General features: G+C 32.6%; 1 protein-coding gene across 4 annotated transcripts in view; it reads right to left on the reverse strand.

The window, feature by feature from the left end:
• Nucleotides 1-1,673: 1,673 nt before the first annotated feature.
• Nucleotides 1,674-12,945, reverse strand: part of metro (membrane palmitoylated protein 7-like protein metro) — an 87,954-nt gene continuing 76,682 nt past the window's right edge. For all 4 annotated transcript variants that reach the window (XM_072537959.1, XM_072537958.1, XM_072537961.1 and 1 more), the window contains 2 exons: nt 9,212-9,555; nt 1,674-5,775 (listed from right to left, as the gene is read on the reverse strand). In XM_072537959.1, the coding sequence (XP_072394060.1) occupies nt 5,599-5,775; nt 9,212-9,555 (521 nt within the window). In that variant the 3' untranslated portion in view covers nt 1,674-5,598. The remainder of the gene's footprint in view (nt 5,776-9,211; nt 9,556-12,945) is intronic.

Below are 12,945 nucleotides of genomic sequence, written 5' to 3' on the forward strand. Positions count from 1 at the left end.
ATTGCACAAAGCTCATAATCATTTTAGAAACTGCTTTTGTTGCTAACATTGATTAACTTAAATTTTCAGAAGAGTCCCATTTTTTCATAACATAACATATTTTTACAGTAAGCTCGATAAATGCCTATTGGTTTGTCTTCTCATACAGTAGAAATACATCGGTATTTATGATTACATCATCAGAGCAATTTAGGTATTACGGATATTAACATGCAGTTATAATTAAAGTCGTAGAAGAATTATTCTTTTCTTTTTAGTTAAGGTACCATATCGAATGTTTTTTATTAGTTTTAAACCTGTACATTTGTTATGAAACATCTAAATTTGATTTTCGAGTTTGTTATTTTAATAGTTAGTGATTACTTCACGTAACAACATAATTCTATAAGTAGCATTAATATATCTGATCTCGTTAAAGATGGTTATAATATTATTGAAAATTTAATTTTATGCATTAGCGGGATCATTGAAAAATGACTTAAAATACCAAACGTGAATTTTAAAAATATTTTATTAGCAATTTTTGTATATTTTAATTCATTCTTGACATATATATTTGTTTACCCTTGAAAGTGTACTCCCAGTTAAGACAGGCAAAATGTCCCCACATGCAGAAATATTTTTTTTCCTTTTTTACGTTCTGTGATTAAAAATAAGACTCAGCGCAATTTTGACCCGTCACCCCCTCTCCCTTCGCACAATAATGTTAATTGTTCGTTTTTATGCAAAAATCCAGTAAAATCAACAAATACACTTAAAAAAGGGGTTTTTTGCATTTTTCAAGAAAACTTTAGCTTTTCTGAATATGGGAAATACATCGTCTCATGTTGTTTTATAAAAATTTTGAAAACATGTTGTAATGATGTAGAAAGGTAAAAAAAGTTGGCTAACATCAGGAAAAATCCACGAATAACCCTTAAAAACCTGTTTTTCACATAAACAATAGTTGTATTTGCTTCTTTCTTATTTGAAAATATATTTCTAGATATATTTTTTTAATATGAATTGGATACGCATTGATTCAGCTTGTATCGATATCAAAAACTATGATCAATCCCGCAAAAACTCGCAAAACCTTTAAAACAACATGGTTTTTGGGGGATTTAAAGTTGTTTCACCCAATTTTTGGCTGTCCTAAAGAACTCAGTTACTTCAAATTGTATATAATCTATAAAATAACATTGATTTGATCAATTTTGAAGTCTATAAAATAAGTAACATCTCCAAAAATTCCTTAAAAATCAGTTTTTCGGATTGTGTAAAATACACAAAAGAAAAAAATTAGACCTGCAGCCATCTCCAAAAAAAATTAATCGTTTTTTTATGAAAAAAATGTATTTTTAGTATGTGTACACTTAACTACGGGTCTATTAAAAATAGACATGTTTTGGGAAAGTCTCAACTGTGCGTGTTATTTTTTTGAAAGTTTTAAGAAGTTTTAATTTATAAAGCGAGGATGAGAGGGGTGAGAGGAGAAAAAAATTGAATTCTGGATGCACTTTGGGAGTAATATTCCCCTTGTACTTACTAAATATCCTAAATGATAACTTGTAATAATAATAATAAAGCTAAATTAGTTAAACAAACTAGTTTATTAGCACTAGGTACTTTCAGTAATATTACAATAAACCATTAGTGCGATTTCCATTATAATCTATCAATCTCGTCTTTTATGAAACATTTGCTATATTGTGAGATGATGAAAATTAAGTTACACATTTACATTAAGAATGGAATACAACCATTAAGTTTAAAACGGTAAACTTGTGTAAGTCACTACCATTATGAAAGCTCTTGGAGCGTCCACTTCTAAACATAAGCCTCTCTCAATTGTCTTGAATGCTCCCGTGTAAATCCAGTTTATTGTAATCCTTTTTATATTATCCGTTCACTGTGTCGGATAAAGATCACTAATTCTATATGCATGAAATATACAACGCCATTTCATTCCAGCATATTTATACTTCATGTGTTTTAGCCTTTCGACAGCATCCTTAACCATTATTCTTTCCCTTAACTCCATCCTATCGTTAATCCTAAGATCGAATGCTCCTTGGGTCACTGAGCTACTCCAATTTTTTTGCACATATTTTGTAGCAAGTATTTCTGCACTATAATATTTATAAAATATTACGTAGGTACTCGAATTCTACATTGTTTATGGACATATTGCTGCTAGGTACCAAGTTTTTCATATACTGGCTTTTTTAATGTTAATTTTTAAACCTATCTCGGTAGACGCACTGGTTAATGCACTTAATAATTCTAGGGCATCTTTGAGTTTGTTTGCAATGAGCAGAATTACATCAGCGAAGCCCAAATGGCATAATTTTTGATCATCCACGTAGACCCACATATTGTAGGATTCTATTCGGTCTTCTGAACCCCTACATACTTTACTAGTACACTACTTACTATAATACTGCTGCTTCTAGTCGGGAAGGGTCTATTTATACCGTCGAAGGTGACTTGGTTCGCTAACGTATGGTTTGAGTGGGAGTTGGCTCAAAGATTCTTGACTGCCGGACCATCGATTTTTTATAAATGTGAAATTATTTTTTAAAGTCGTTTAACTGTGTTATATTGGTTTTAACATGTCCAAATGGAATAAAGTAATTTAAGTAAAAAAGTAGAAACTCAATCAGAGATATTAATTAATTTAGTACTACTTCCATAAAAAATTATCACAATATTTACCACAACTTAGAGTATATTAATAAAAACATAAAATTATTTCGTAAGATATTTCGTTTAACAAGGATTGGAATGTGGAGGTTTTTCTATAAGATATTAAATATATGCCCTTTTGATTCATATATTTAATAAATGAATAGTTTAGCACATAATTGAAAACGTATAAACTGCCTATTTGTTCTTTTATTTGATTAAGTCTTCTACAACTTTTTTAGCGCCTAATGAGTTCTAGCGGCCGTTAGAGATAATTTGAATGAAGATGCTTTCATTGTATGAAGATTTTGTTTTAAAGTTCTAATTAAAAGAAAATTTTAATAATATCATTTTATTGAATTTGGTACTAAAATAATCCATTTTACTTAATCTAGCAATAATTAATGTTATTGTCATAATATTAATAAGATTTAAATACTTAAGTAGATTAACTAATGTTCATTGTTAGCATTTTTTCGAAACCAAACCACAGAATAAATAACAATCAGAACCTCTCGGTCCTTGTTGCCCTTAAAGAAGGCCCTCATCCAGTTGAAGGTGGATCTAGCTATTTCGATACACTCTCTTATTTCTTGGTTATTGGTTCATTCTTAATTTATTATGGTGAGGAGATACCTATAGTTCGTCACTTTTTCTACTGGACCTTCTGAGGGTGAAGCAGTCGCCAATCAATTTCATCACGCCTTGATAGACAAAAGGGCCGCCATAAACATCATAGATGTAAAAAACTGATAGGGAGCATGCTGTGGATCCGATTGGTACAGATAAAATATAGATACAGAATCTCGTGAAACCAAGATAAACAAGGAACAAACAACATCTGGACATTTAAAAACAAACTTATTAACAAAAATTAGTTGTATAAATAACTGATCCCCATCATATTGCTGTTTTCGTTTGAAGCATTCTACAATAGACTGTGAAACAGTCACTAAATATAGAAAACAAGCGTGGATAACAGATGAAATAATCCATAGCATACACGATAACAGCATTTAATTCAAACAAAAAATCAGTGAAGCGAAGACGTTGTGGATGCGATAAAGATGTTAGCAACTACAAGAATTTCACAAAAGCATGACGAATTTTAAGACATAAGAAAATAAATAAGCAATACAGAAGTTACTGAATTGCATAAGAGGGACATATCCATAAAGTTGACATTGCTGCAATGAAGGTCATGCGCTCTTTAGAAGACGAAGTAATGGAAAAATGGGCAAACTAAAACATCAATCTTAAAAGCTGAAGCGGAAAAATCCATAAGACAATCCAAAAATAACAAAGCCAGTGGACCAGATCAATATACAGTGAATGGATGAAATTACTCACAAATGATAATATAAAAGAATTGACTGCACTGTTGAATCAAGAGCAGTTAGGGTTTATGAGCTGACTTGGAACTGGAGAAGGACTTTTTTGTCGAAAGGAACACTCCTTCGACTGTGTTGGGGAGTAAGAAAACCCGTATATATGTACTTAATTGATTTTGAAAAGACGTTTCATCGAGTACATACCAAATTAATTACGGCCCTGCAGCATCCTGTAGCGTTCCATTTTTCTAGTAATAACGACTCATAAAATTTTGATTGTACTGTGCCTATGATATCTCGTAGACTGTCTTTATTGCCTCTGAGTACATCTAAGTATGCCGGACTTCATTTCCTATTTCATTAATTTTGTCTGTGTTTAGACTTAGTTAAAAGTACTTAGTACTTTCCACGAAACAGATTCCGTATTATAAAAACAAATGCACTTTGTTTCTGGGAGTTGTTTATATTAACTTTCAGTATAAGTTGTTTGGCAAAAGGATTTATAGAACCCAGACGCCAATGTTTAAGGCATTTTAGTTTTACATCACGATGGCAGCGGACGTTCAATAATTAGTTTTTTAAATACAAGTTATTATTTTTTTCCCAATTCGTTTGATCATAAATTATAGAAACATTTTATCTTTCTAGAGATTTAGCGCTGGCGCTGCATTTAAGGAGCCGTCCTCGTTTGTCATGTCTTTTCAGCGTTATGTCAGTTAGTGTTGATTATTAAGAAGTTACATAACTTTTTGTGGATATTTATGTTTATGTAATTCATTTTATAGCATAATTGTCAGTTATTTGATTATAAAGAAGTTACATATAAGTTTTTTTGGATATTAATATTTATTTAATTAATTTTATCTCTTACGCTCCCGAACCTACATTATTTGAATTTTCAGATAAAATTTTGCCCACTCCAATAACGCTCCAAAACTGAGCAACGAGGTCTTCGTTTTGTTCCTGCTTACAATCAGATTATTAGCACCTAAAGTCATTTTTTGTCCAAGTTAAGCTTTTTTATCCTTACACAAATAACTCCCACGCATGGGGCCTGATCTTGGTTATCGTTATAACTTGTACAAAGAAGCATCAGACAAATGTTATAATAATTGTAGAAAACTAAGTTTCATACATGTTGCTGACACGCATTAACACTTAAGCATATTTAAAAAAAAAACACCACATCAACAACTTATTGAGCAAAAGTTTTACCAGCTCATTTGAGTATTATGTATATAATTATTTCAGCCGGCCGAGGCAAGTACGAAATTGACAGTTAAAACTTTAAAACAAAATCTTTCTTTAAAATTTGTGGAAAGATTTAGCAGTTTTTGTAACAAACATACCATGCTTTAGTTTCACATACAGGAAAATATGTCAAATATTCAGAATAATAATAATTTCAATATTTTAACAAAAAAAATAAAGACTTAAATTATTTAGCAAACGCAAGAATATTACCGTTTATGTAAGTCAACTTTTAAAGCATGGTACATGTATAGTATATTCACAATCGATAACATTTTTTGTAATGTACAGTCTAAAAAATAAAAAATTTTAAAAATGATTTAACAGTAACACAACAATAGCCAAAAAATCACTGAACCCATGAACCGGGTACCCACAGTGGTTCAGTTTCTAGCCGATTGGCAGCACTGACGAGCTGACTGAAGGCAATGGCTAGATCGGCATTAACAATAGTCTCGTCGAAAAAGTGATCGTACAAAAATTCGATTCTTGTAGCTGATCTTATGATGTCGTTGAATTCATCCTCCTAAAACGGTAATTTAATGTATTAGTAAATAAGTCCTCTCAAATCCTGGATGTAAGAGCACTATCAGCAGAAATAGGAAGCGATCATAAATTGGTATTGTGCAAAATCCGAATGAAAACACATATGTGTGATAACAAAACACCAGAATACACAACAAAGATAAAAGTCGAAAGCTTACAGGATGACTTCACAAGATACCTATTCCAAAAACGAATAACCGAAAAAAGCAGAAACACATATATCAGAAAGTGATGGTGTCGAAGAAGGCTGGCCAAAAATTAAGTCTAATATCTTAGCCTCGACCAAGGAAGATCTTGGTGAAAGAAATATAAATAAAAATAAATCGATTACTATTTAAATGGGAATAAGCCACAAAAAGCCAAAAATAAATCGTTCCTGAAATACATGTCAACCAAAACACAAGAGGCATACCATAATTACAAGACAATTAGAAACGAAACACATGCACTTGTAAGAAAAATAAAAAATGATTACTGGGAACGCTTTTCGAAAGACATGGAACATGGTTTTTGCGGTCTGCAAGGGGAAATATGGCGCTTCATAAGAGGTCAAAGAACGGAGGTAAAGGAACTAATAGAACCAAAACACATAGAAAAGGATACGTGGATTGACTACCTAAAAAAGCTCTATACAGAGGAAGAACAAACGACGTTAGAACCGGAAACAACAGAAATTACTACAAATAAAAAACAATATAAATGTACAAGAAGTTCGGATAATACTTAAAAACCTGCAGAACAGAAAAGCAGAAGGTAAAGACGGGATACCAAACGAATTACTGAAATATTGTGGAGCAGCAACGACAGAACAAACATTACTATAAATGATCACAACTTCGAAGTGGTTAAAGAATTTAAATATCTAGGAGCAACAATCACAAATGACAACAAATTAGAGCGAGAAGTTGAAACGAGAATATTGGCAGGAAACAGATATTTCTTTGCAATACAACATCTAATGAAGTCAAAACTTCTTTCACGAGGAACAAAAATCCGGATATATAAGACCATAATACGACCAGCAGTCGCGTATGGAAGCTAAACATGGACGTTAACAAAAAGAGAAATAAATAAATTGCTGGTGTGGGAACGTAAAATTCTTCGAATGATATATGGCCCTTGCAGAGACAGCGTGACAAACGAATGGAGGGGCAGATACAATAACGAGCTTGAGTCTCTATTCGGAAAAGAAAATCTAGTCAGATATACAAAGGCCAATAGACTCAGATGGGCAGGGCATGTGATACGCAGTAACGACAATCGCCTTATAAACAATGTGTTCTGGGAAAGGCCAGAGGGAAGAAGGTCTGTAGGGCGGCCTAGAAAAAGGTGGAAAGATGCAGTCAAAGAAGATCTAGAGAAAATGGGAGTGCGACAATGGGAATTACTGGCACAGGACCGACAAACATGGAAGACAATAGTAAACGCGGCAAAGACTCACGAAGAGTTGTAGCGCCATTGATGATGATGATGAACGACAGAACAATTAACAACATTAATTAATAAAATTATAAAACACAATAAAATACCGGAAGAGTGGAGAACGAGCGAACCAGTTCTACTATTCAAAAAAAGGGATAAAAAACAGCCAGAAAACTACAGAGGTTTGAACTTGTTAAATACTACGCTAAAACTTACAACTAAAATTTTACAAGTGCTAATAAATCAGAGGAGAAGTTTAGCAGATGAACAATAGGGTTTTCGTAGTAGAAGATCGTGTACAGATGCAATATTCGTTATAAAGAAAATTATTGAGAGACCGCTAGAGTATAATAGATCAGCATTTCTGTGTCTGTTTGACCTGAAGAAAGCGTTTGACAGTTTAAGACTCATAAAAGTAATCCATCTTCTGTATAATAGAGAAGTTTCCCTAAATATTATAAGAACTATTGAAAACATCTATCAAAACAACAAAATGGAAGTCAGAATAGATAAACAACTTACAGAACCTATAGAAATAGGCAGCGGAATAAGACAAGGGGATCCATTGAGCACCATGCTCTTCAATTTGATCATGGATGAAATCATCAAAAAAGTTAACAAAGGAAGAGGACACAGAATGGGAAACAAAAAAATAAAAATACTCTGTTACGCAGATGACGCAATATTGATAGCCCAAGATGAAGATTGTCTGCAAAGACTGGTCCACAAATTTAACATAAGAGCAAAATAATTTAATATGCCAATCTCATCTCAGAAAACTAAAACAATAGTAGTCAGCAAAGATCCAACCAGATGTAAAATAGAAATTGATCAAGTAATGGAAATAAAATAGCTGGGAATCACACTGTCTAGCTATAGAGACCTGGACAAAGAAGTGAGAGATCAAGTATAAAAAGCAAATAGACTGGCAGGATGCCTTAATAATACTATATGGCGAAACAGACACAATAACACTGAGATGAAGTCAAGAAAAATTACAGGAAATACGCTGAGAGATCGAAAGAGAAGTGAAGACATTAGAAGAAAATGTAACGTAGTGTATAAATGAATTGGCACAAAATAGAAAAAAAAAATGGAATAACCACATAAGCAGAATGGAGGAGACTCGTGACGTCAAAATAGCAAGAGATAAGTCACCAATCGGCAGAAGTATCGGACGATCGCGCAAAAGATGGAGTGACATAGAGGTATTAATCCGCCAATGAACAAGCAGAATTGCTTATAAAGAGGAAGAAAAAGAAGAAGAAGTGAATAAGTTTAATATATGATAGCAAGAACAATATATTTAGGAGTAATTCGGTTTAAAAAAGGAATTCGGTTTTGTTTTGTGTTTATTTCATATCTTGTTCAATTTCTCTAATTATCAGAAGTAACTCCCGATCTTCCCATGAACATCTCCCTCTTAAGTCCTGACCTCACCTCCCATCCGAGAGAGTGTAGTGGACATCGTGATGTCATGTATTGTCCGTCTCCAAAGATTTCTTCGCTGGTCATTTCTTTTAACTCATGCATAGGTCATTTGCATATTTCTGTAATTTGGTCGATCCATCTTGTTAGGAATCTTCGTCGTGATTTTAGGCCTTCTACCTTTCCTTGAATAATAAGTCTTTCTATGTTTTCTGTGTCTATTCTCATAACATGTCCAAAATATTCTAATTGTTGGGGATGGCCTTTGCTGGAGAGCCATTTGCTATCCTTTAGTTCATTTAAAATAGAATTATTTGTCCGGTGGTCGGTCCACGGAATTCGTAACATTCTTTTCCAACAGAACATTTCAGTGGCGTCTTATCTTCCTTTCTTCAGCTTGTTGTAGCGTCCAATATTCAAATCCTTATGTCAGTATTGGGAGTAATAAACAGGATGAACATAAAACCCACGCAAAACAAAAATGATTGACAAATACCCAGGTAAACTGTAAAATAGCACTTATCTTTATCACATTATCACAAATTTAAAAATCCAAATAATCTTACCGTAAAACCCCTAGAATTGTTAATATCAAAAGTAGATCTTGCATGACATGCATTTCTGGTGTCTTTAAGAATCTCCAGACTTGGTGGTTTAATATAAATTATGTAAGGTTTCAGCTGAGGTGTCCGTAACATCTTCAGTGCCTGATAATGAGGATTGAGTATACACACTTTTCCAACATTTACGATCGCTTTGACACTTTCCGCTGAGGTCCCATAAAGATTTCCCTTGTATTCGCCAAACTCGATGAATTTACCGTCTTCAATGTCTTTCTCCATTATTTCTCTAGCCACGAAGAAATATTCTTTGCCATCTTCTTCACCAGGTTTCATCTGTCGCGTTGTAACTGTCAAAACATTTATTTTATCAATTAAATTACACATTATATGATTTTTCTAGCACTATTTAAAATATATTTTACAAATAAAATGTTTGCATAGTATCATCAAGTTTAGTTTTTCATTATTTCATTATTATCATTTCATAAATTAAATCACGCATTCCGGAGACAAAAATAAATTGATTAAATCCAACTTACCTTAGTACAAAAGTGTACACAAAAAGAGTTACAGCCCTTTGAAGTTACAAAATAAAAATTGTTTTTTTGCATTCTCTCCTAAACTAATTGACATTTTGTAATAAAAATGGACACGTTACTTTCTTGTTTTGAAAGCATTTTTCATAAAACAAAAACAACAAAATCTAAGCGCACAGAAAAATTTTAAGGGGGATGTGCAGCCCTAAATCCCCCAAACTTCTGAGTACGTTCAAATCAAATGAATTTTGTGGCATCATTAGTTTAACACATTATTTTTAAAAAATTTTTGCCTCTTATCACTTCTTTCAAAAACACGTTTTATTGAGTTACGGCCCTTTTCATTAACCATTAAAAAATTACGTGCAACTAAATAAATGACTTAAATGAATTAACAAGTACAAAAAATGTCTATAACCTGTATAAATATGATATTACAATAAATATTCAAAATGACCCCCATTTTCTTCAATACACATTCGGTATCGTTTTAATAAGGAAAACCGAATGCGCTGAAAAATCATATTTTTCTGACGAAATTTATTTGCAGCTTCAATTATTCTAACCCAAAATTGTTGTTCGTCCTCTTTTGTTACAGAATACACTTTCTCTTTCATAAACCCCCAAAAGCAACAGTCCATGGGGTTAAGACTTGGACTTCTGGGTGTCCAAGAAATAGGTGCGTCACGACCCCTTCCAATACACCGACCAGGATACTGCCTGCAAAGGTATGCCCGGGCTTCATTACTGTAATGCGGTGGAGTGCCATCTTGTAGAAACCACATATTTTACCTTATTGCAATACACAATTGACTTCTTCCAAATATTCTTGTAAATCGTTTGCCAAGAACTGCAAATAAGAAATACTGGGCCTATTAGATTGTTATCCACAATTCCTGCCCAAACATTAACTTTGAAAGCTGATCCTTCAAACGCCTCCAAACCCTTACGTGAGGAACATTTAGTTGAGCAGGTATTACCCTTGTACTTGTTCCAGGGACTTCTTCAATGATTTCTAAAATATCTTCATCAGTTGCATCCATTATTGGACGGCCACTATTATATTATGCGGTTGGAATGTACCCGTTTCCCGTAAACGACGATCAATGGTCAGAAATAATCGTCTATCGGGTGTATTTCGATTGGAGTATTTTACTGCATAACGTCTTGCGGCTACTGCACTATTTCCTTGACATTCACCTACGATATTCCCGATAGTTTATTGAAATCATAACTTATTCTGATCCAACTTACCCAAAATTAAATGCATATCTGTCATTTCCTGAAATGTGTAGGCCATTGTAATATCAAAATTTTTAATATTAATCTTATTCACACAATAAATAATAGCTTCAAATTATTGACTATTATTGATGGAACTGTTTGTAATCATTGTATCCATAGAAACTAATTGTAATTTTATGACCAAGTTGGAAAAAACTAGTTTTTCGAAAAAGTGATAAGAGGCAAAAAAGTTTTAAAAATAATGTGTTAAACTAATGATGCCACAAAATTCATTTGATTTGAACGTACTCAAAAGTTTGGTGGGATTTAGGGCTGCACACCCCCCTTTAAATTTTTCTGTGCGCTTAGATTTTGTTGTTTCTTTTCTATGAAAAATGCTTTCAGAACAAGAAAGAAACGTGTCCATTTTTATTACACAATGTCAAGTAGTTTAGGAGATAATGCAAAAAAACAATTTTTATTTTGTAACTTCAAAGGGCTGTAACTTGTTTGTGTATACTTTTGTACTAAGGTAAGTTGGATTCAATCAATTTATTTTTGTCCCCGGAATGCGTGATTTAATTTATGACATACCTTTTTGAAACACCCTGTATAAAGCCAGCGAAAAAAAATCGTAGATAAAGTGGATTTTACACTTAAATGAAGACGGTTACCATTTGAGTCATTTTGCATATTATAATCGTCAGTGCATGACATGTATGGCATTATCCTTGTCAATATAAAGAGATTGTATGGATATTTTTATTAAAAAGAATGTAAACAATAATTTATGTTATGTAAATATTATTTTATTCACATAATGACGGTATTAGATTTTTGTTTTGATACAGGGCAGCGACAACCGCTGATACGTATTTCGACCTCCTTAGGTCTCGTCAGAACGGTATAGTCACTGCTCTAGTGGTTGTCTAGCGGTTGTCGCTGCCCTGTATCAAAACAAAAATCTAATACCGTCATTATGTTTTATTACTTACTTCGTTTGGAGTACCAGAAACTGAATTCACTACGAATTTTGACCAGGATGAACGGCATGTGGAATGCAATTTTAGATTCCCTTGCCGAGTAATTTATCCAGCTGTTTGTTTCGCAAATTTTAGGAAACACAGTGGTAAAAATTTGAATTCGGTTTCGCTAGGTAGAAATCGTTTGATTTCTCTTTTTATTATTTTATTATTTTTATAATAAAAAATTATAAATATTTTTATTACCTAAACTACTTTAATTAGATTTTTTCTGACTCTATATAAATTTGGTTAGTAAAATCAGAAATTACCTTAGGCTAGACTAGAGGCTTACTTAGAATTGGTAGATAGCCAAGAGAAGGAAGATCCTTCTATATACGTCTATATTTTTTGATCAAGGAGAACGCCAAAAAATTCTTGTTATATGGGTGAAATAAATAAAAATTCATCAAAATTCAAATAACATCCTTAAAATAAAAAAAAAATATGGCATTAAAAAGTCAGTATTTCTAGAAGCATAACTTTCTGATCGCCAGCTACTGAATCGACTGAATCGCGAGGAGGTGTGAAAAAATAAAAACGACATAAAAGCAATGTAACGAAAGATCAGGCGACCACACTCTACGTGGAGTAGTAAAATCAGTCCCATGCGTGTTTCTTATTAAAATAAAATATAAAATAAAATTTAAATAAAATAAGAAAACAAAAAAAAATTAAATAAAATAAAATAAAATAAAATAAACTAAAACAAAATAAATAATTAAAATTTAAAACTATGCTTCCCCTTCTCGATCACTCCCGGAGTGCCACATTCTTGTTCTTTAGAGATACTGGTTTGCTCTATAAAATTTCGTAAAGTATTCAATGCTGTTCTTGCCTCTATGATAGAAACCCATGGAGCGCATATAGTATTATTTAAGTCTTGTATGTTATCTAAATAATTAGTATATGTTAAACCAGCTAGACTAGGTTCAAATGAAGCGATATGTCGTGA

Source organism: Diabrotica undecimpunctata, chromosome 7 (genome assembly GCF_040954645.1).
Source record: "Diabrotica undecimpunctata isolate CICGRU chromosome 7, icDiaUnde3, whole genome shotgun sequence".
NCBI lineage: Eukaryota > Metazoa > Arthropoda > Insecta > Coleoptera > Chrysomelidae > Diabrotica > Diabrotica undecimpunctata.